Source organism: Polypterus senegalus, chromosome 1 (assembly GCF_016835505.1).
Source record: "Polypterus senegalus isolate Bchr_013 chromosome 1, ASM1683550v1, whole genome shotgun sequence".
Classification (NCBI taxonomy): domain Eukaryota; kingdom Metazoa; phylum Chordata; class Cladistia; order Polypteriformes; family Polypteridae; genus Polypterus; species Polypterus senegalus.
This window is the reverse complement of record NC_053154.1, coordinates 154309502-154335371: the sequence shown is the minus strand read 5'-3', so window position 1 is coordinate 154335371 and position 25870 is coordinate 154309502. Positions and strand designations below refer to the sequence as shown.

The 25870-nt window shown below is 39.0% G+C and overlaps 1 protein-coding gene across 2 annotated transcripts in view; it reads right to left on the bottom strand.

The window, feature by feature from the left end:
• uggt1 (UDP-glucose glycoprotein glucosyltransferase 1) overlaps positions 1-25870 on the bottom strand; it is a 237291-nt gene that overhangs the window by 105237 nt on the left and 106184 nt on the right. For both annotated transcript variants that reach the window (XM_039760741.1, XM_039760749.1), the window contains exons 13-15: positions 22151-22301; positions 6446-6565; positions 5861-5946 (exon numbers count right to left, since the gene is read on the bottom strand). In XM_039760741.1, the coding sequence (XP_039616675.1) occupies positions 5861-5946; positions 6446-6565; positions 22151-22301 (357 nt within the window). The remainder of the gene's footprint in view (positions 1-5860; positions 5947-6445; positions 6566-22150; positions 22302-25870) is intronic.

Sequence of the window (25870 nt, the reverse complement as noted above, 5' to 3'; positions counted from 1 at the left end):
ATGGATGGATGTCCCGTTACATCTGGCGTAAAAGGAACACAGCATTTCAGAAAAAGAACATCATACCAACAGTAAAATATGGTGGTGGTAGTGTGATGGTCTGGGGTTGTTTTGCTGCTTCAGGACCTTTAAGGATTGCTGTGATAGATGGAACCATGAATTCTACTGTCTACCAAAAAATCCTGAAGGAGAATGTCCGGCCATCTGTTCGTCAACTCAAGCTGAAGCGATCTTGGGTGCTGCAACAGGACAATGACCCAAAACACACCAGCAAATCCACCTCTGAATAGCTGAAGAAAAACAAAATGAAGACTTTGGAGTGGCCTAGTCAAAGTCCTGACCTGAATCCAATTGAGATGCTATGGCATGACCTTAAAAAGGCGGTTCATGCTAGAAAACCCTCAAATAAAGCTGAATTACAACAATTCTGCAAAGATGAGTGGGACAAAATTCCTCCAGAGCGCTGTAAAGGACTCATTGCAAGTTATCGCAAACACTTGATTGTAGTTATTGCCGCTAAGGGTGGCCCAAGGAATTATTAGGTTCAGGGGGCAATTACTTTTTCACACAGGGCCATGTAGGTTTGGATTTTTTTCTCCCTAAATAATAAAAACCATCATTTAAAAACTGCATTTTGTGTTTACTTGTGTTATATTTGACTAATGGTTAAATGTGTTTGATGATGAGAAACATTTTGTGTGACAAACATGCAAAAGAATAAGAAATCAGGAAGGGGGCAAATAGTTTTTCACACCACTGTATACGTCCATAGCCTGCAGCTCGGTCACCGTGTGAGGCGGCGTTGGGTCCCCCATCCCAATGCCTCCCACGTTGTTGGCTGCCTGCCTACATAAGGCCGCCCGTCACTCCGGTCTCTACATTCCCTTCCTTGCCACGGGATTCAAGTCTCCCTGCTGATAACTACAGCCATTTCATTTAATCCATGGCTTCTCCGCTGTTTTATTCTTCGTTTATTACGATTATAGTTATTGTTTAGGTATTTTAGACTTACTTTACATTGTTCAGGTACCCATTTCCATTACCATTCCAACCGTACCCCCATTAACATGTCTATCGAGGTGATCACCATCTGTCAAAGAACTGTCACTTACCGAGTGGTTTCCATGCCATATCAGGAGATATGGTGGACTGATGATGGTACAGGAGATAATTATACTACACAGGAGCACTATAAAAGTGAAATGCTTAAGCCCTTCACCTATAGTTCTGCATGTGTATTGATGGCTGCCGCTGAATTGTTCGGTTTTCGCTTTTAAGTGTACCGAAATTGCCAAATATATTACACCTTTCGACAACTTCCAGTGCCTCTTAAACATCTTAGACACACAGGTGACGATTTCAGTAGTTGACACTTTGATGTTTATGAATGTTTAAACTCTCAAAAGCTGGATGTGAAGTTATCGATGAAACTGGTTGTATGCTTACAACGCTTGACAGATGCCGAATGTCACTTCAACACAAGTCCTGCAAATACTGTCGTATTTGAAACAAACCATGAAACTCAAACCGATTATGACAGCAGCAATTCAAGCAGTGAGATTTGAAACAAGATTTAGACATGGCCAACTATACATTGCATGCTCAAGAGTAAGCTCAGCGCACAGCTTGGTCATATTACAACCGGAGGGCCGAACTCACAATGTGGTATACAAAGAGATCCTTAACAAATAATTATTGGTATATTTTCCCTCAGTTTAAAAAGGTTTAATTTTCTTCTTAATAAAAATTTTAAGGCAGTACTTCGCCGCTGCGAAGCGCGGGTATTTTGCTAGTTTAATATAAATTCCAAAACAATTTTTATTAAAATGATATCCATAACATCTATGAACGTTTACTCTCTCTTCACTCTCTTATTTTAAATTAAGCTGCAAAGTGATAACTGCTTATATATATTTTATCAACTTAAGACAAGGATGTTGATGACATGTTTACTGTGCAATGTGTACACAATATTATTATTCTACCAAAATGATTTAACTTTTTATTATCAGGTACCTATTAATTTAGAAAGGCTTCTTTACTCTGTCTCCCATTTACTTTCTTTTTATTGACATCATTTCAAACTTCTTCTGTACTGTGTCCATTTTCTGAGTTTGTTTTGTTTTTTCTTCCCCAGTGGGCATGGCCATATTGTTTAACTGTTGTTGTAACCATGTAGAGGTGCCTAGGGTTTAACATGCTGTATTGCATCTCCTGTCCATAAAAGATGGTGGCGCATTACTGTTTGTATCACACTGTTGTGATTCAAAGATCTTTTACTTCTTAACTTTTTGGCAACCAGCTTTACAGTTGCTCGACTTTCATTATTGGCTGTCGTTTTGGCTAGGCTGTTTTGATCGGTAGTCTTTAAGATTACAACTATGGTTTGTTTTCTGACCTTCACTATGCTTTTTATCACTCATCTCTTATTCCATTTTTAATTGGACTTTTAAGGACAAGCGTGGCTGTTTCATCCTTTGACACAAGGTAAGTATTCTGGCAATCAGAATATTCACCATTTATAACTTTTGAAATGACCTTACTCTTACTATATACAATGGGTAAATTTGTGTACTCTGGAGAAAGTTTATGGTATTTTGATGGGTGTGTTTTACACTGGTTAGTTTATACTACACATGGTGACAAATTATCAAAATACTAATTTCTCATCCACATTTGCCAAAATCAGAAAATATTACTAGTGAAAGGAAATATTCCTGTACAGCATAGTAAAATGATCCAAGAAAAGGCAACTGCATTAGAACTTGGAATTTTAATCTTGTGTGAGTTCCTGTAGTAATGTGCTGATTCTAATAAACACCACCAATCAGCTGTGCAACTAGCAGTTTTGGACAGAAAACAAGAGTTTCCTTTAAAAAAAAAATCTTCAGAGTGGCCAGCATTTTCTGAGACACGGAACTGGACTGAATAATTTTACTTAGGGTTACTTCAGTGTTCAGAGAACACAATACATATCTAATAAGCCAACTACTAATTTTAGTAATTTTGGAAACTTCGTAAGAATGTTGGTTTTCACAGTAAATTTTTGTACGACTGACAGATTATAGCACTCTGGCAGGGGTGATTATACTGAAAAAAGCTGTGAAATATAAAGTAGCTAAGCTAGAAATCAAAACAAGTCTAACAATTAAATAAAATATTAGCAAAACTTGTTGAATGAATAGACAAGGTGTGAAAAAATGTATATCATTATAAATAAACAATTGTAAAAAAAATTGTTTAATCCTTAATATTGAAGACAAAGTACAACGAAATTAACTGTATATGAAGTCTGAGTGTTCTGGCTTCAAAATAAGCTACAAACAACTCTAGTACAGTGGACCTTTGACTTACAAACACAATTTGTTCAAGAGGGTTGGTTGTAACTCAAGTTGGTTGTAAGTCAAGACTATTTTTCCCATAAGAAATAATGTAAATACCCATAATGCGTTCCGAACCTCCCACAGCAACACTTACTTAAACTTTTCATAATAAAAAAGGGTTGTATAATGTGCATAATTTACCAAAAACGCCAATAATTTTTCTAATGTACTAACCAAACAGTTATAAAAAGTGCCTAGCCTACCAGAAACAACAGTTTCATACTGTACTCACCATTTAAGTTGACATCTTTGGCTTGCAGGAACGGAGGAGGAGGAGAATGAAATGGAAGGTGGTTATTGTTTCGAAGGGGAGCCCCCTTCCATAAGAACATCAGGACTCTGGCTCTCTGGTGTCCTTTCTCTCCCTGGGAGAGGCTGTAGCCCACTAGGACCTGCTTCTGGCTCACTAGGTCTCAACCTTTTCGGAAATAAAAACTGGTCTAAGGTTGTCTGTTTCTGTCTTTTCTTCAACACAGTTCTGTAGTATATGACATTGTCATTAAGCAAGTTAATGCAACGATTAGCTTTTTCTCTGTCTGGGTGGGTCTTCTCTACAAATGTTTGTAGCTCTGTCCATTTTTTCAGGATGTCCTTTATTTCAGAAGAGGACATTTGCTGCACTGATTGTTGATCCTCCCCCTCCTCTTCAGAAAACTCCTCAGCTGCCATTCTCTGTTGCTCAGCCAGAAGTTCCTCTGTAGACAATTCCTCTGAGTGTTCCTCCACCAGTTCCTCAACATCACCACTGTCAACCTGCAAGCCTATGGAATCCGCTATAGTGACAACGTCATCAACCACAGGGTCAGTTGCAGGCTCAGGCTCCTCTACAAAGCCTTCAAAGTCTCTCTCCTCTATAATTTTAGGCCACACTTTCTTCCAGGCAGATCTCAGTGTCCTTAGAGAGACATTGGCCCAGGATTTCTCTATTAACCCCCCACAGGAAAGGATGTTGTAATGTTTCTTCCAGAACTCTGTAAGAGTTAAATCTGTATCTAAGACCATCTGGAAGCACTTCTGGAACAGTTCTTTGGTGTATAGCTTCTTAAAGTTAGCTATAACCTGCTGGTCCATAGGCTGCAGTAGTGGAGTTGTATTAGGTGGAAGGAAATCTACTGTAAGCCATGGGAATTCTTCAGTCAACTCTTCTTCCAAGTCTCTTGGGTGAGCAGGAGCATTGTCCATGATGAGGAGAGCCTTGAGTGGTAAGCCTTTGTCCTCTAGATATTTCTTAACAGTAGGACAGAAAACCTCCCTGATCCACTCAAGAAAAAGCACTCTTGTTACCCAGGCTTTTGCATTAGTTTTCCACATGACCCCCTAGCCTATTCTTCATGACTGTATGTTTTCTGAACACTCTAGGGGTCTCAGAGTGATAAACCAAGAGAGGCTTTATCTTGAGGTCACCACTCGCATTGGCAAAACAATAAGGTTAGCCTATCCTTCATAGGCTTGTGGCCAGGCATTTTCTGCTCTTCCTGGGTAATGTATGTTCTCCTGGGCAATATATATTCTCCTGGGCATTTTCTTCCAGAAAAGCCCAGTTTCATCACAGTTGAAAACTTGATGAGAGCAAAAGCCATTTCTCTGTGTTATCATTTCAAAGTGGTTTATGTAATTTTCGGCAGCCCTTTTATCAGCGCTGTCTGCTTCACCATGCCAAACTACGCTATGAATCCCAGTTCTCGCTTTAAAACTGTGAAACAACCCCTTACTGGCATGCAATGTTTCACCACTACCACTTGTTGATGGCTTATCCTTTAACAGATCTGCATTTATAGCCCTAGCTTTTTCACAAATGATAGACTCAGATAGGCTATCACCTGCCATCTGCCTTTCGTTTATCCACACTAATAATAGCTTTTCTACCTCGTCTAACACTGTTGATCGTGACTTACTAATTTGAGTAACACCTTCAGCAACACTAGCTTCCTTATACAAATCTTTTCATTGTAAAATTGTGGAGATGGTAGATTTCGACATGCTGTACATGTTAGGAAGATCGGTCACATGAACGCCACTCTCATATTTACGCACAATTTCCTTCTTTGTTTCGATTGTGATCGCTTTCTTTACCTTCATTGTCTTCTCTTCCTTACTTAGCTTCTTTAGGGCCATTTTGATAATAATTATCAAAATAAATAATATAAATCGCTGCACTGAGAAAAATTACGTCCACAAACACAAGTATCCGGACTCCGACTGCCACTTGCAAACGCTCTTGGCTGTTTGTTTACTATAGCGCGAGCGTATACACGTGACCGCATTCGGGTCGTAACACAAGATGTTGGTCGTAAATCAAAACTAAAATTTTGGTCGGAAATCAAGTTGTTCGCATGTCAGGCCGGTCGTAAATCAAGGGTATATCAAGGTATATCAGCTGTTCCCTTTCCACACAAGATTTCATTACAATTGAAGTTACAGGAAAAGTAATCTCTAGAAACTAAATCATTTTAAACTCTTGCATATGTTAAGCTTACCTTAATGGAATATGATTGCTAAAAAACATTTCTGCAACATTTATCAGCTCGACAGTACTCTCATGAGTAGGGTCAACAATAAGTACCTGAAAGTAAATAATCAGAAGTATGTTTTATGTTACAATCATTAATTATAATGAAAAATACAATGACTTCACCTGACGGTGCTGACCTACATAAAGCAAAGTCACTTAACTCATATTTTGTCCATCATTAACATGACACTCTACTATGGGGAAAAAAAAAATAGGAACTGTTCATTCAGAAGTGTCATGCAACTATAGTACAACTATAGCCATGAAGTAACCATATGCTACAACTACAGTATACTCATCAAGAATCCCCAAACAGCAGTGTGTAATCTAATCTAATGTATTTAGATTACATGAAGCCCAAAAGGATGAGCTACCTCTTCTATGTAAGTCAAACTTTATACTAAAACAGGTATTCTGTCTCTTATAAAAAAAAAATACAATACACAATATAACACACCAGAAAATCAATGCCAATATTACAATTAACAACAGGCTGAACACTAACTGCACAACGATAAAGCCAGAAATATTTTAAGTCATTTAAGCTTACAAAATTATGAAAATTCTTTCTGATCTGTCGAATAACTCCAGGAAAAGTGGGTCGCAGGAGCTCCTGCACACTAGAGGGCCAGGAACTGTATCTGGTGTCAGTCTCAAGGTTATTAATCCACTGTAAAATATAAAATAAATAAAACATCTAAAACCATGTGAACATTATATTCTATTTCATTATTAATACAGATTTTAACTATTAGACTGTACAGTCTTAACAATAATAATTGATTTAAAATACAAATCTGCTTTAATTTTATAGAAAACAAACTTTAGGTATCAGTGTTATGTACAGAAGATTTCTTAATTTCTCAAGAAATCAAGTTCTCAGCCATCTAATTTAATAAGACAATTACTAAATGAAAAACAAGGAAAAAGTATTAGTATATAACATATTAATATCTATCTATCTAACAGACACAAATGAGGCATATCCATTTTATAAAATTAAAATCCACCTCATGAATGGATCTGAAAAGCCTTCCCACCCTCTCCAAACATAAAACTGAACCATGGGTTTTAGAGGTATGTTTATGATGAGAAAAGTGCTCTGGACTCTATGGCTGAAGTTTGGGAAAATTATACAATACAGCCAAGTGCTGTGAAGCAGAATATTATAAATGATAAGGAAGTAAAATTCATGTGTACAGGTGATGTTATATCCTTAGAGTGAAAAATATTTTGAAATCTGCAAAACCTAGGATATGAACATAAAATGAAAAACAAAAAAACAAATTGGATATATAGTGATCCCTCGCTATATCGTGCTTCGAATTTCGTGGCTTCACTCCATCGCGGATTTTAAATGTAAGCATATCTAAATATACATCACGGATTTTTCGCTGGTTCGTGGATTTCTTCGGACAATTTTAATTAATGGTACATGCTTCCTCAGTTGGTTTGCCCAGTTGATTTCATACAAGGGACGCTAATGGGGGATGGCTGAGAAGCTACCCAATCAGAGCACATATTACGTATTAAATAAAACTCCTCAATGATATGCGATATGCTTCCTGTGCGGTGCTTCGCATACTTAAAAGCTCTAACAGCACCTATTGATTTTTGATTGTTTGCTTTTCTCTGTCTCTCTCACTCTCTCTGACATTCTCTGCCCCTGACAGAGGGGGTTTGAGCAGAGGGCCTGTTTGCACAGAGGCTGTTTGCCTTGAGGATACGGATGCTGCTCTAAAAAATGCTGAAAGACTACCTTCACATTGCTCCCTTACTTGCGGCCTCTTTATCGCAGTGCTATGCATATTTAAATGCCCAGCAGCACGTATTGATTTTTGATTGTTTGCTTTTCTCTCTCTCTCTGACATTCTCTGCTCCTGACGTGCACTCCTTTGAACAGGAAGATATGTTTGCATTCTTTTAATTGTGAGAAAGAACGGTCATCTCTGTCTTGTCATGGATCACAGTTTAAACTTTTGACTAAAGGGTGTTATTTCATGTCTAATAATGAGCTCTAATAATGTTAAAAAACATATTTAGAATGTCATAAACAGGTTTTCTATGCTCTGACTGCCAAAATATTAGATTTATAAATAAAGAATCCTACTTAAAAGAAGTGGTGAGGCGGCCTTCTGCTGCTATGCACCTAAAATCTGGAATAGCCTGCCGATAGGAATTCGCCAGGCAAATACAGTAGAGCAATTTAAAACACTGCTGAAAACACATTACTTTAACATGGCCTTTTTATAACTTCACTTTAACATAATCCTGATACTCTGTATGTTCAATTCTTCATAATAACTATTCATGGTGGCTCTAAAATCCGTACTGACCCCTACTCTCTCTTCTGTTTCTTTTCCGGTTTCTTTTGTGGTGGCGGCCTGCGCCACCACCACCTACTCAAAGCATCATGATGCTCCAACAATGATGGACTGAAAGCCAGAAGTCTACGTGACCATCATCATCAGGTCCTTCCATGAAAATATGATGATTTATGTTAGGTAGAATGCCCAGAGGGGACTGGGCGGTCTCTTGGTCTGGAACCCCTACAGATTTTATTTTTTCTCCAGCTTTTGGAGTTTTTTTTGTTTTTTCTGTCCACCCTGGCCATCGGACCTTACTCTTATTCTATGTTAATTAATGTTGACTTATGTTTATCTTTTATTGTGTCTTCTATTACTCTATTCATTTTGTAAAGCACTTTGAGCTACATTTTTTTTGTATGAATATGTGCTATATAAATAAATGTTGATTGATTGATTGATTACTTCGCGGAAATTAATTTATTGCGGTAGTCTGGAACGGATTAACTGTGACAAACGAGGGTTTACTGTATTTATAACTACTTCGCAGTTTTCAAACTAGCTACTGGTAACCATGTCCATGGCAGTAAAGGTTTGCTACGTGTTAGAAATGGAACAAGGTGAACAAAGAAAAAACTCGTAATTCCTGCCCACCATAAATCCCTTCACACCTCTCTGTCAGCTCCTTTTGTCTTGTAAATGTGTCTGTCAACACAAGCAGCCTGCTATACCATCCCCCCACCGCCGCAGAAAGGGCAAGAAGTTCTCCTATACAACTAAACGCACCTCACACACAGGTAAGGAGCCTTGAGCTGCAAGAGATTCTTCAATTAAAGTAACCACTGTGTGCACTAATTGTTCCTTGTACTCGCATCAACCATGGATGTGCAGAGTCACAACTTTGAGCATTTTGGCATACCCTTCTGGGGTATTTCTTTAACACTAAAATCCATGAAGCCTACGAAAAAAAGTCATAATCCCAGGCAACCTTAAATTCCTTTGCACCTCCTCATCAGCATCTTTATCTTGCAAATGTTGAACACATAACTAAAACAGAAACATTTTCATCTTACTGTAACAATGACAAAATGCAGATGTAAAGTGTATAATGTGTGAAGACTCAAGTCTGAATATCAAATAAACATTTTCAAAAATGGCTCTTTTAATCAAGAATATACTCAAAATAAAAATCATTCAATTTACATGTTGCTGTCAATGAGCAAAATCCCAAGCCCAAAAATCAGCCGATGTGTCCGTTTGGCTGGTGCAGAGGTAAAAACTGTTGTTTTGTAACCAATAGGTTGTGAGTTAGAGTACGGGTTATTCCCATTTTGAGTAGTGAGCTGCTGTTATATAATAAAAACATATATTTGATTTCAGTCTATAACACCCGGTGTAAATTTTTGCTACTTGTAAAAGATATCACTGAAGGGATATAAGCAGACATGCAAGCACTGGTGAATCATTTCTTCTTGGTTTCTTGCTGTCACTTGAATTTTTTGTTATTCAGTTTTATTCTTGAATAAAAGCACACTTGTTTGGTTATTCCTTTGCAAAAGTGTTTATTTTATATTTCAGTTACCACCTGAATGACACCAGATCTGTCTCGGCTTCTCTCGCACATGAAAACACACATCCATGCATGGAAACATCATTAGCTGAAAGAGCTATGTCATTTGAACATGAGTTGTTATTTGAACATTGTGTTTTTTTACCAGTCTTGGCCAAACTCCACGTTATGGTGCACGGTACTGGGAATGCAGACAGATTTCTGCTTTATGGGTGCATACACCGTCAGCATGACACTGCAAGATCTAAACACTAACGTGGAGAGTTGCTTGCGTTCTAAAGTGACTTTAGCTGCAAGTGGAGGTTCAACTTTATTTATGGTGCCAAGCAGAGTTGTGTTGCAGTGCAGCAGTCTATTAGACAGCAAAAGCAACATGAAGAAGTTGTCTTTTGTTACAGTTCTCTCTTTGTACATAAATGGATCCTTAACCTATATGACTAGAATCTTTTAAAATCTATCTCCCAGGGGCTGGGGGGCATGAACGTGACAGAGAATAAAACCGAATAAAAAAAAAATAAAAAAATTTACACCAGGTGTTACAGACTGAAATCAAATGTATGTTTTTATCGTATAATCTGTAAAGTTGACTCCTGTGAGCTCCCAGTTCAGAGTTCACGGCCTCATCATTCGTGGATTTTTCCTTACAACCTATTTAATAATTGTTAGCGGAAACTGCAAATATCCTCCGCAATTTTTATGGCTTTTTTTGTGGAAATACTGTACTGTAGAGAGAACAGGAAGCAACTATAGAGGAAAACACGGCTTGGGGTGGTGAAAATAGCCAATAGAATTTGAAATTGCAACTCCTAGCAGTCCTTGCAGTGGCACCGATTGGTCTTCTACTGAGGGTGCTAGGGCTTTGGGGTCAAAGGATGGCAGCACGACTTTTAGAAAGGGGACCGGTGACTAAAAGTAAAGGATAAAAGTTTTTGCAATTTGTGTTTTAAGTTCCTGTCTGCCTTCTTTTGGGTTTCCTGTAATTATTCGTTTTTGTCCTGGATCGTTTTCTAGTTGGCGTCTGGATTGTCTGCCGTCTGACTATGCAAATGAGGACTGTAAGTGGATTCACGGCCTTTTGCAAAGAAAGGAGCGCTCCTGAACCCGTCCACCCATCTTCACCATTTCAGGAACTAGCTATAGGACTTTATCTTTACATTCTCATTCAACTTGCAGATCTCTGGACTATCTATTTTCCATCATTACATTTCATCCGTTGCATTTATCATGAACGTTTTCCATGATTTACCGTGTGTGTTTTGTTTGTGCTTTGTTGTATTTAATGTGTAATCGCCTTAAGGGGAACAGGGGTGGTATCGTTGTTTTCATTTATTTCATTTGCTTTCATTACATTCTTTATTTGCTGCTTGATTACCGGTTTGCTTTGTTTTTGTCTCTGTTTGTGAGTGTGTACGGGTCAGGCCCGCGGTGTCTCCCTGGAATCAACGCCATAAAAATAAATAAATTACCGTCTTCTCGATGGTGTGAATGTTAGCAGCACCACACCGCTACAGAGTTATTCATTTCTCCTTGCTGCTGATTGACTGTGAGGCATCTACAGCTGACTGTTCTTCTGTTTTGTTCCTCTTAACCCTTAAACTGCCACAACCGGTTACAGTCTTTTCCCAGTGCCATTTGCGACCATGCAGGAGCTGATCAGTCAGTGCCGTAGTAGCCAGCTCATGACAACTGCCAGCCCCTTGTGAGCAGGGGGACTGAACGCGACCCTAGAAGTCACGGACGCTCCTCAAAAAACCCCTCTTAAAAAACGCTGATAGTCTGCTTTCACATTGCTCCCTTACTTGCTGGGCTTACTTGCGGCTGCTCTGTTGCACGATATGCTTTTCGTGCTACGCATACTTAATAGCCTGAACAGAACTTGTCCTTTTTGGCCGATTGCTTTGTTTCGCTCTCCTCTCCCAGATATCCTCTGCTCCTGTTGGGGGTCCCACTCCCGTTGTGCTCCCCTATGATGTTTGTCTATTCTTTAATCAAGAATTAACTGCATACCGAGTTAATTTTACTTCTGAAAGAGACATGTTTGTTTGAAGTGTTTGAATAAAGTTCCTGTCTCTACAATCTCCTGTGTTTCTGTGCAATTCTGTGACCCAAGCATGACACCCTGCAGCCTCACTGTCCCGGAGATTGACCTACTGCACTAGACTAGCCTGCAAGCATCAGTGCTTGAGTGCATCCAGTTCAAGTGCAGTTGGCTCAGTGATTTACTGAATTTCATCCAAGGCGTCAGTTGCACCTTGTACATATTTTTCCAGTAGTTTTTAAATAGTTTTTACAGTTCATTAGCAGCTCTTTGCATGGAAAAAAAAAGTGCTCCATTGAAATTTCATGTTTTCTTTGTGAATTGTGAGGTTTACTTAAAGTGCAGCAAAAAAGTATTTGCCATCTAGGGATGCATTAGCCCCCAGGTATGTGGCAGTTTAAGGGTTAAAGCCCTAAGATATCGCCAAAATGCCCTGCACCTTCAAAGGCTTCTGGCAATTAAAATGCACTTGCATGAATTACAGTAAATATAGAGGTAGCATCGGTATTTTACATTCTAGCACTGCTGGAGACATAGCAGTACAGTACTGCATAGTGAAAAGACACAAGTGGAAGACCCGGCACTTGCAAAATGGCTTCTCCATCTATACCTGTATATTCAACAATACAGTATAGTGGAGTGCAATGTGCAAATATCACTGTGGTGCTAAGGCTTCTGTTCATAATGTTCACCTATCACTATAAATCAACAAAAGACATATAAATATGGTAAGTGAAAAACTAGGCCATGGAAAGTTAACGCGTTCACTTTTTCAATTAATCTGGCCAGGTTAACGCGTTAAAAAATATTGTTTGTTAAAAATATTGGTACCAAAGGAGTGCAGTCTTCGTCTCAGGTCACTGGATAGCATCCACGTCTTACAACCACATAGTAAGACAGGAAGCACCAGGGGCCTCATGCATAACGCCGCACGTAGAATTCGCACTATAACATGACGTAAGCACAAAAGCCGAAATGTGCTTACGCACAGAAAAATCGAAATGCAGGAATCTGTGTGTACTCCAACTTCCACATTCTTCCGCTACATAAATCCCGGTCAGTGTGAAAAGTAACGTACATGTACGCGCCTGCTGTCCATCCCCAATTCCTCCCAGAATTTCGCCTCTTTGAATATGCAAATCAATATAAATAGCCCTTAAGCTCAGTGTTCTGTGAAAAGACAATGGGAAAAATATAAGAATTTCAGCAAATACCAAGTGGAGGCAAAGGAAAAACATACTATTTGTTGATTTAAACAGTGGTATAATCAACAAAAGGAAGTTGATTGAGTGACATAGCGTGTTGGAGAAACTCGAAAGCTCAAGTTCACAAAGTCACAAAGTGCCAAAATAAAAAAGAAGTCGCATATCAAAGTCGCCGTGAAAAGGCGAGTTGTAACCCACCATCTGAGTGTCATATGAAAGCTTATTAGGGTACAGACAAAAAAAATGTCAACTTTAATCTTGAAATTTCCACTTTAATCACAGAGCCCCAGACAGAAAAAAAAAATGTGGGAGCCATTGGCTCCTAAACCCAAAATATTTAGGAGCCAAATGCTTTTTTTGGGAGCCATAATCTCTACCGCATGCCAAATGTGAAATAAACAAATAATATTTACTTGTATTGTTTATTTGTTTCTTCAGTCTACCTCACACTGCCTTTTCTATATGAGGAAATTTTTCGTTTGGCCATTTTGCGTGTTACACGGAAAGTTAGGACGGAATTCAGGGAGTAGTCGTGGCCCGATTCTCTTCTATTTCAGATCCCAATCCGCAGCAGTTAGCGAGATGACGTTTGAAGCAGAGTGGGTGTGTCAGATGATGCCTCGTTTCGGTTTGGCTTTAATCACGTGATAGTGTAATAGGAAAGGCAGACGTGGGCTGAGAGTGTCCGCACATAATTAAAAGCCGTTTCTGCTGCTTTAAATTTTAAACTTTTCTTAGATAAAGAGAGTCGCCACCGGTGACTGGAATGAAAAAACTAGTCGCAAAATAGAAAATCAAGTCGCATTGGCGACCATTTTAGTTGCCATCTGAAGCCCTGAATCACGTAGTTTATTTTGTCATTAAAGTGGAACATCATAAACTTAATCTTAAAATCATTTAATTTACTAGTTTCTCAAATCCCATAGTAACTAAAGTAGCATGTTAAATGCTTGGTTTTGTATTTGATCTTCTATGTGCTCTGTGTGTGTGAATCACTACGTGCTTCCGTGCTTCCTCCGACAGGACACAGAATTCATTACATTCATGATATTACAGCTCTCTGAATAATTAAAATATGAGAAATATATGTGATGTGTGTGTGTGCAGTGATTGTTCATGTCTCACACAAGATGCTGCTGCGACATTCGATGAAATAATTTATTGTAGCAGTACTGTCTCTTTCAAACATACTAACCTCAAATTCCTGTCCTTCCTTTTCTTTCCCCAAATACCCACATCGCCACGAAATCAGCTCTGTAATAGACGTTAAGCCATCTGTAAGCTTACGACGACGATTTTTCAAAACTTTTAAGGAACATATCTTCGTAGTACATGTTTAATTATTCTATCTGTCTATCCTTCCAGTGTCGCGCCAGCCTCAGTATATACAGCGCGAGGCAGGAACAATACATGAACTTGCTAGTGCTGCGGCACCGTGTCCTCACATGTTTAATTATTAACAATAAAGATTATTTAAACGAAATTAAACTTTTATCTGCATAATAAAATCAACATATTTTGCTGCACTTTATCTTAAAAATGATATTGTCATCATAAGTAAATACACGCTTTATAAAGTGGCGCAGGTTGTGCAATATTAAACCTGTAGTGCAAGTTTACAGTGGGGTAATTGTACTTATAAGTACAAACAGTTCTACAAGGAGCAATTGATTGAGTGCATTTATAGTTCTTGGGATAAAACTGTTTCTGAACCACGAGGTCCGTGCAGGAAAGGCTTTAAAATGTTTGCAGTGGCTGAGGCAGCATGTGCTTGATGCAGTATACCGATAATTCTCTTTCCGATCAGCAGCTGCTGTGATTCCCCACTCAGATACAGTGATATAAATACTCTGAGTGGTGCAGTGAGAGTAATATGGAAAAAGATGATCCGCTGTGGCAACTCCTGACGGGAGCAGCTGAAAGATGAAGAAGATGATGCAATGAGAGTAACAACACTAAAGCAGTTATGGCATTTAGGATATTATGGCTATTCCCTGGACCATTATATTGTTACAGGTAATTTACAATCTGATGCATTACACTAATAAACAATATGAGATTAATTTCAGTGTATTTATAAAGCCGCATCAGGACAAGAAAGGATAACCACACAGGAACAGTAGCATTGCTTTGATGCAGGGTGCCACCAGTCTTTAAAAAACCAGGTGGAGAACTTGCATACAACAGGGTATGAGGTACCGTGGAAATGTGCGTGGCTTTACACCATGTTTAGGTTTTATAAATTGCGATTTGAATGTGGAAACGTTCTTACGCAACATTTCGGTGCGTACGCACCGTTTATACATGAGGCCCCAGAACTTTAAAAAGACTTGGGCCTTCGTCCTTTTGCATAGATATCGGGAGCGCCACACACCACCTTTCCCGCGACCTCATAACCCCCCATGCTCTCCCAATCCGTATACTGACTTCCCAGGAACAGTCACTAGAGACATGAATGTCACTGCCAAGGTAAAAGAAAAGAAGGCTACGTTCGAGCGGATCAGCGAGCGGAAGCAGAGAGCGGCGGCGTCTCCCACAGGCACGTAGCCCTTCGAAAGCACCCGAGCAAGTTCACCTGAGGTAAAGCTGGCAGCTGACCAGTAGAAATAACCGGCAGTGAGAAATTAAAGTCGATCGCTCAGCGGGTGGTGGAAACTTAAAGCGACGGTGATTCAGCTCAACACACATTTAATGTAAGTTCTATCTGCTCTCTGCCCATCGAGGGCACGTTTATATGTTGTGTGTCCTGCAGTATGTACAGCTCAGGTTTTCCGGCCGACAGTGCAGATAGCTTCACCTGCCAAAAATGTTTAGTTAATTTAGAGTTGGTCGGGAAAATATGCGAATTGGAGGACAGCGTTAGGAATCTGATAGCGATTAGGCAAACCGAAAATTGGATCGACTCGGTTTGTTTAGACAATTCGGCTACATCTGATTCGGCTTCAGTCTCTCCAGGTCCCACTGTAGTCAGTGCGAGGCCGAAATCAGCAGCACCAATTCAGCCACAGGGCGAGTGGGTAACAGTAAGACGGGGGTCTAAGAATCCAAAATTTAGTCCCCAGCACCCAGGTCACCAATTCGGACCCAGAACAGGTTCTCAGCTCTCCGCAGCGCATGTGGAAACTGAGAATAATAAAGTGCTCATAATTGGCGATTCCATAGTGCGTAATGTTAGAATTCCAAACTATGTTAAACCAGCAGTTAATGTTAAGTGCCTTGCAGGGGCCAAGATTTCTGGCATAAAGGCCGCATTGGACCGTGTTGCCGGCGATGAAGTATCTACCTTATTGCTGCATGTCGGCACTAATGATATTTATTTACAGCAATCTGAGGTATTAAAGCAGAACTTCATCTCTCTATGCACCAAAGCTAAAACAAAATGTCGGAATTTAATTGTATCTGGTCCCTTACCAAGATTATATAGAGGGGATGTGATTTATAGCAGATTGCATTCCTTTCACTGCTGGCTAGAAACCTGGTGTGCAAATAAAAGCATAGCATTTGTGAACAATTGGGATGATTTTTGGGAAAGGCCTGGATTTTTCAGAAGAGATGGTCTTCATCCTAACTGGAGGGATCTTATGTATTATCCCAAAATATGGCAGCAAAACTGCCTGGTTGACTGATTAGAGCACCATCCAGGCCGCAGTCATGTGATCTTAAATCACAGGCTGTTGTTTATCCCACCTGTTATTTTCCTGAAGCTGTTACCCATAATCCCTGTTGTGGGGCATCCAGTAAATTTAGTCTTGATACAAACCATAAATTAATTGATAACCAAAAATAAGGTGTATAATTAGACCAAGGGATAAAACCAGACACTCCACCAGGGGCATCTGTAATAGAAATTTAATTCAAATTAAAACAAAAATATATCAGCAGTTCAGAAAGAACCATGCAGTTTTAAATGCTGTTTATTGAACATTCGCTCTCTTGGCACTAAAGCTGTTTTGGTAAATGATATAATATTAAGTACAAAATCTGATCTGTGTCTTCTTACTGAAACCTGGCTTAGTAAATGTGACACTGTTCCCTAGCTGAGGCGTCACCAGATGGATACTGTTCCTTCATAAGTCTAGAGATTCTGGTCGAGGAGGAGGCCTTGGAATAATTCATTGTAACAAAATGCAAATCACTCCTAAAAATTTAGGCAACTTTACATCCTTTGAGGCATTCATTTTAAATATTAAAACAGATTCCAACACAATTATAGTGCTAGTCTACAGACCACCAGGGCCATATTCATTGTTCATGACTGAATTTAGCAACCTTCTGTCTGATTTGGCTATAAATTATGATCACGTAGTTCTGATGGGGATTTTAATGTACACATTGATGTGGAAACTGACACTTTTAGCAAATGTTTTACTTATTTGTTAAATTCAGTAGGATTTTGTCAGATTGTCAAAGGTCCAACTCATAATCATAACCATACATTAGATTTAATTATAACTTACAAAGTTGAAATTCAAAATTTAAATATTACTCCATTAAATGTAGTTATTTCCGATCACTTCTTAATTACATTTGATTTAGTTCTGCCCATGCCAGCACTCAGATTAAAACAAAGAAAGTGCGACATCTAGATTGTAATTCTGCTTCAAAATTTATAGATACCTTGAGTAAGTCGAGTGTAATTGTGGAAAACCATTTAGATCAGTTAACATCAAATGTAAACGTGGAAAACAATTTAGATCAGCTAATATCACATTATAATGTGACCTTGAGAGATGCTCTGGACACAGTGGCTCCCCTAAAACAAAACTCATCAAAGCACATAGAAACTCTCCCTGGTTTAATGAAAATACTCGAGCTCTTAAATTAGAGTGTTGAAAACTGGAGCGCAGATGGAGAACAACAAAGCTACATGTCTTTCAAATTGCATGGACAGAGAGTGTAAATAAATATAAAAAAGCCCTCTTTAAAGCTCGCTCAGAATACTATTCTACATTAATAGATAGCAATAATAAAAATCCTAGGGTACTTTTTAGAGCAGTGGCTAAATTAACAAATGGCAATTCAGATCAACAGTGCAAAATACCATCAGATATTAGCAGTACAGACTTTATGAACTTCTTCAATGAGAAAATTAAAAATATAAGATCCCAGATCTCAGCATCACAGTACAAACCAAATACTAGCTTAACAGACCCTGTCGCACATTGCATTCAGCACTTTAGTAATTTTAATCCTGTAACTCACCAGGAAGTCTTAACTTTAATTACTAAAATGAAGCCCACTACTTGTTCCCTAGATCCAGTGCCAACAAAACTAGTAAAAGTGCAATGGATGTTCTTGCAGCCTATTCTAACCGTTATCAATAGTTCATTACTGCATGGCACCGTACCTGATGCACTAAAAGTGTCAGTCATTAAACCTTTACTTAAAAAGTAAATACAATTTATTTGAGAAATTCCAGTCTGGCTTTCGCACTGGTCATAGTACAGAAACGGCACTAATACGGGTTGTAAATGACATTCTGATATCCTCTGATGAAGGAAATTCCACTGTAATTATGTTGTTGGACTTAAGTGCAGCATTTGACACCATTGACCATTCTATTTTACTGCACAGGCTAGAAAACGATGTTGGGCTTACAGGCCCGTGCTCGCTTGGTTCAGTTCTTATTTATCAAATCGATTCCAGTATGTACAGAAATGTGCAGACAGTACTCCATCATTATACACAGAAGTTCAATATGGTGTCCCGCAGGGCTCAGTACTGGGACCTTTACTGTTTTCACTTTACATGCTTCCACTGGGATCTCTCATTAGGAAACATAATGTTAATTTTCACTCGTATGCAGATGACACCCAGTTATACCTTTCATTTAAATCAAATGAAGTTTCTCCGATGTTGTCTTTAATTAGTTGTGTTAGTGAATTAAAGGAATGGATGAATGAGAACTACTTGTCTTTAAATACAGATAAAACAGAGATGTTAATTGTTGGAGGGAATGACGCTGATCACAGCAATATTTTGTCGTCATTTAACTCAGTTGGAATCCCAATTAATTTTACTGAATCAGCCCGCAATCTAGGTGTTATCTTTGACTCTAGCATGTCATTTAAAGCGCATATTACAAAGTCGTCCAAAACATGTTTTTTCCATCTTAAAAATGTTAGGAAATTAAGGCGCTTTCTAAATAAACAGGATTGTGAGAAATTAATTCATGCATTTATCTCTAGTAGGATTGACTACTGCAATGCGGTGTTCACTGGCTGTTCAAACTGTTCTCTATACAGCCTCCAGTTAATCCAAAATGCGCTGCAAGAATTATTACAAGAACAAGAAAATATGAACACATAACCCCAGTTCTTAAATCTTTACACTGGCTCCCAGTTAAGTTCAGGGCAGATTTCAAAATCCTCCTTTTAACATATAAAGCATTAAATGGCCAAGGTCCGCTTACTTGTCTGAACTTATCATGACTTACAAACCTGAGCACATTAAGATCTCAAGATGCCGGTCTGCTTAGGATTCCAAGGATTAATAAAATAACAGTGGGAGGTCGAGCTTTTAGTTACAGGGCCCCTAAACTGTGGAATGGTCTTCCTGCTTCCATAAGAGATGCCCCTTCAGTCTCAGCCTTTAAATCCCGGCTGAAGACTCACTACTTCAGTTTAGCATATCCTGACTAGAGCTGCTGATTAACTGTACATACTGCATCTCTGTTGTTAGTCATTAGCACTATAACATAAGTAACATGATAATTATATTTGAATACTAACCCTCACCTATTCTGTTTCTTTTCTCGGTACCCAAATGTGGCAATTGGTGCCACGGCCCACCTGCCAAGTTGTTTGCCTGCCTATGGTAAAGTCATCCCTGATGGAGGATCACAGTAATCATGGGAAAGAGGGGTCCTTTCATCGGAGCAACGTTTCAGCCGTGGCATGGCCAAATGGGGAGGCAGCTAGATGGATGAGGTCTCCAGGACTCTAAAAATATCCAAACCTAATTATGTCATATCTACTGTTAAACCATACTTCTAAAATGTGTATTATTATGCTGTCTTAAGGAATTGTTCTGTTCTGTATATTGTATTGTATTGACCCCCTACTTTTGACACCCACTGCATGCCCAACCTACCTGGAAAGGGGTCTTTCTTTGAACTGCCTTTCCCGAGGTTTCTTCCATTTTTCCCTACAAGGTTTTATTGGGAGTTTTTCCTTGTCTCTCTCAGAGTCAAGGCTGGGGCTGTAAAAGGCAGGGCCAGTTAAAGCCCATTGCGGCACTTCCTGTGTGATTTTGGGCTATACAAAAATAAACTGTAATGTAAAGGTAAGTAAACCTCTCAACAAGGTCAACACACTCTCTGCAAACAGACACACTGCTGATAGCTGTGCCCAAGAGGTCATTAAAGGCCTGGATCTCGGTTTTTATCCAGGACACTTGCAAGCCCAGACACTCAGACTCCTCACTAAGTCTCTCAAGCGCCCCGATCAGAGCCTCCATTGACTCCATGAAGATCACAGCATCGTCAGCAAAGTCAAGATCCATGAATATTTCTTCACCAACAGATGCCCTACAGCTGCTGGACCCCACGACCTTGCCCAACGCCAGTCCATACAAGCATTGAACAGAGTAGGAGCAAGAACACACCCCTGACGGACCCCAGAATCAACTGGGAAAAATTCAGAGGTCCTGCCTCCACTCTGCACAGTACTCACAGAACCAGTGTACAGGCCAGCCATGATATCCAGCAACCTCGAGGGGATCCCGTAAACCCTCAGGATGTCCCACAGGACAGTTCGATCAACGGAGTCAAACACTTTGCAAAAATTGACAAAGGCTGCAAAGAAACTCTGACGATATTCGCGTTTGCTCTCAATGAGAGCCCTCAGTGCCAGGATGTGGTCGATTGTAGAACTCTTAGGCGTAAAACCAGACTGTTCCAGTCGCTGGTAGGTGAGCAAGTGATTACGGATCCTATTGAGGACGACCCTAGCAAGGACCTTACCCAGCACCGAGAGCAGTGTTATCCCCCTGAAGTTGCTGCAATCTAGGCAATCACCCTTCCATTTCCAGATAGGGACGACAAGTCCCGTTTTCCAGTCAGTTATGATGATGCCAGTCTCCCAAATGGAAGCAAAGATTGCTTGCAATGCCAGGAGGCCAGTCTTACCACCAGCCTGGAGAAGTTCACCCCGGATACCACAGATCCCTGCAGCCTTTCCCCACTTCAGCTGGCTCACCACCTGTGAAATCTCAGTGAGATTGGGTGGTTCACAGCAAATTGGAGGATCAGCCTCAAGAACCGTGGACCCTGAGATATCCAACATCCTAGCCAGAGGATCAGCTTTGAACAACTGCTCAAAGTAGCCAGCCCAGCAGGCCACAACTGCAGTGTCATCCATAAGGACCATTCCATCAGCTGCCCTGACTGCAACTCTCCGAGGAACAGATTCAGATGTGTGTAATGCTATAATTCCTCTATAAGCAGGATGTGGGTCGCTAGACCACAGATGGTGCGTCACTTGCTCACAGATTCCTCTAACTAACGCATCTTTATCTGTCCTCAGAACCCTCGCAGCCGTCCTTCTCAGTTCCCGGTACAGACCAGAGTTGCCATTAAACCATGCGCTGCAACTCCTGTTGATGATATCCAGGGAGCCCAGCGAGATGAAACACCTCCTTCTGCTTATACTTCAATTAAATCAGTCTAGAGCAGTGCATTCAAAATATACAGTCGATTTGATTGTTTAGTTTTAATTTGACACATCTTTTATTGACTATGCCAATTTCAGAATTAACACAATATTTTTTTGTTTTAATTATTGTATATTGGACTCACTTTCTTATTGCCTTCTTTACAATTTAGTTTTTAGGAAGGCATTCAAATTCAGAATGTACTTGCTTAAGTAGTTTTTTGTTAAAAGTTCTGATTTAAGTTCATTGTTTAAGCTATCCCGTTAACATTTTTTTTTAATTCCTTTGTGTTAATTCTACATTATTCTTGTGATTCAGTGCGTATCTGCTTCATGATTTAAGTACTTATTTTAAGATTACATGTTTTAATGTTACATGCCATTAACCACAATTACTTACATACAATTATGCAATTGTTTAGTTAATTTTTTTTTTTTAATCGATTCCCAAACCTATAAAAACTAAACCCAAAGAAGACACTCACATAAATTGCTGAGTTCCGGATATCCACAGCATAGTCTGCATCTGAAGGCTGTACATTGAGTTTCAATATGTCATGAATAAATGATGTTTCTATCAATAAACTACGCAGGCCTTCCATTACGTGGGCTTCACTTCGCAAAACATCAAAAATACTGTAAAGAAGGAAAGAAACCTTGTAAGAGAAGCTGTATATACATGGAAACTTCAAATTTGTATTCGTTAATAAACTCAGAATGGTGTACTCAAGAGAATAACTCCAAACAGAGTAATAGACTATTTCATAAGAAAAGGTATAAAAATATTGACAAGAATTACCAAGCAATACTACCAGGTCAGCTTAAAAGAACTATTTAAAAATGATTTAACTATTAAAATGTTAAACTGCTACATCAAATACTAGGTTATTAAAGTTTGAAAATCTAACATTCCAAACTAAAGAATTACCCATTACAAGCATTCTTCCACAGAACTAACAGACATGCAGACATTTGATGAAAATGGATTATGTATTAAAACTACAGAGATCCTAGTTTAAGACAGTTCTTTGTTTAAGCCAAGCTTTGCCTGTAATAAAACTTTGATGGCTTAAAATTTTGATTTATATTCTTGAATGATAGTTCAGCTTCAAGTGAAACACATCTTTGCTTGTTTATGGCCTATTTTGCAAAATTTCAATACTAAATAATTGTTTCTGACCTGTGCTACACTCCAAATAAATTCAATCTTTGTAGACATCAAAAATGGGCATAATAAAATTCTGACTAGTTGACCTCATCACACACTCCAGATAAAAGTGATCATATGCATACTATTATGTTAACAGAAGAAAACACAAATAAATGTGGTGAGCAATTTTCCTGAAACTATACCATTTTCCCACCAAATAAAGAAACCATGTAAAACCAAGTTAAACCCACTGCCTCTTTTATTTTCATTCCCTTTTTCCTAAAGGTTTATGAAACTATCCAATTACTGCTTATGGTTTGCTTGTTTTGTAACATAAATGGAATCTACAGGAATTCCTTCAATGAGGTTGTGGTAACATTAATTGTTTTCCACTAATAGTCATTAACTTCATTAGCATTGCGTTTTATTCCAAAAGAACATTGTTTTTCTGGCATGAAAAATTACATTTTTATTAAATCTCAAAAGTATAATAATGATACAAATAATAATAGTAATGATGAATAAAATAATATGAAATTAACAATAATAAAATAACAGTAATAATACTACTACTAATGATGGCATAACACTATATAATCTCAAAATTAGTCCTATGTGTGGTAAATGTTAAAGCACAGTGAAAGATACAATCCAACGTCACAGTCTATATGATAACAGCATGTTTCATTTCGGATTTTCTTTCCAGTTTTATCATCAGTTTTTGAACAGCACACTGCACATGTATGAGCTGGATTCTGTTTTTTATCTGTTGGAGGTATATCTATACTAATACAAGAAAAAGCACTGACTGACTGACTGACTGACTCACTCACTCACTACTAATTCTCCAACTCTCCAACTTCCTGTATAGGTGGAAGGCTGAAATTTGGCAGGCTCATTCCTTACAGCTTACTTACAAAAGTTAGGCAGGTTTCATTTCGAAATTCTACGCGTAACGGTCATAACTGGAACCTACTTTCGACCATATATATGGCCACAGCCTTCAGCTCGGTCGCCGTGTGAGGCGGAGTTGCGTCCCGCATCATCACACCTCCCACGTAACTGAGTGCCTGCCCATATAAGGTAAATATTTGCGGGTGAAGGACTGTACTTATGCAAACGAAGATGAGATGGTCTAGTGTTTGGCACAAACTCCGCAAATGTGCGAGAGAAACTTAAGTGCCGGGTCTTAGCCAACATTAAATAAAGCCGTGGACATCGCAAGATCACACAAGAGAGCGGCTCACGTGAACGGACTTTGAACACAGTACGTAGAGAACAAGGAAGAGCTCCAATGAGCGCTGAACAAAAAACGTATTACACAATTGAGAAGGCAGCAAAAAAATATGAAGCGAGTTACGCATACAAGCATATTCATAAGTGCAGCTACTGCGGAAACAAAGCACAGTGTAAACCGTAAGTTTAAATTAAGTTTATAGACACGCTGCCACTGGCGTTTGTCATGCCTAAGACGAATACGATATTCACGAGATACAAGTTTAATGAGAACACACGAGGTAAACGAGACTTTGGATCACTTTGTAACGGAGTTAAAATTGCTGTAACGGAGTTAAACTTGCGGGTGAAGCACTGTGCTTATACAAACGAATAGGAAAGAAAAGGTGTAAAGCTTAACTTTAAGTTAAGTTCATAGACACGCTGCCACTGGCGTTTGTCATGCCTAAGACAAATTCGATATTTGCGAGATACAAGTTTACTGAGAGGACGCGGGGTATAAACGAGACTTTTGATCACTTTGTAACTAAGTTAAAATTGCTGGTGAAGGACTGTGCTTATGCAAACGAAAATGAGATGGTCAGGGATAGAATAGTGTTTGACACAAACTCGGCAAAAGTGCGACAGAAACTTTTAAGTGCCGGGTCTGAGCTAACATTAAATAATTGCTGGTGAAGGACTGTGCTTATGTAAACAAATAAAAAGCAAATGTTACGTTATTTTTAAAATGTTTCCTTTTCTTTTTCATAACTTCTTTAACACACTTCTCTGCTGCGAAGCACGGGTATTTTACTAGTAATCAATAAAATGTCTACCAATAATATGCTCTGGAGATGTGCTGGGTCGATTGCATAGTGTTAACAGTAGTGTGGACGGTGGATGTGTGGCGATGATTTGTTCTATAAGCTGGCATGTAAAGTTTGCATGAGACACAGTTTTGCCAGCTTTATGCTTGTATACTACAAATGCATTCCAAATGCACTACTCTACCAGATGACCAAATACTGTATATTTTTGTATTATTTCTTTTGTTGCCTTCACCAAACAGGATAAAAAGTCAATTCTTGATCTGCACAATCTACACTGCCCATCATGCTATTGTAGTCGACCATAGGACAAGGCTTCATAACCTTCCTGTTGCCTTTTGTCTGTACAGTGACCGTAGCTGCATTATGTACACTGCTAAGACGACAAACATCTTTCTTGTCTTTCCATTTCAGCGCAAGCACTTTACCCTTTGCCAATCTATTAGCGCACATCACTGTAATTTAGCTCTGCCAGTCTACTAGCATGCCACGACAGTTGGGACACACTGATCCATATGCATTAGTATTACTTTGCAGCAAGATGACAAATAACTCTGGCAAAGTATTAAAATTGTCCACAGTAACCTTGATCCTGCAGAACATCTATCAACGTCAGCACCGATGACATAGTAACGCCATAGTGATTGTATTTTAGATCAAACATTGTCCCTTTCAATGTGTACAGAACCGAATTCCAAATGTATCCTGTTTAAGATGCAAAAAGCTTGTAAAACTTTATGCCAAATCTTGCTCTTTTTGACGCAATGTACCATATCCATGACAGACTGCCTCATGAGGCTTTCATCGATACCAACATCACGGTCTGGAATGTATTGTAAATGCTCTGAAAGTTTGCTACAATAGCCTGGCATATCTTGCAAATTTTCTTCAGTTAGGGTGCTGGATGGGTATTCTCACCAAAATCATCACTGTTGGTAAAGTGTAGATATTTCATATTAGTAAAAACCTGCACTTAGACATATTTTTTCCAAGGAACAGCAGCACTAACAGCA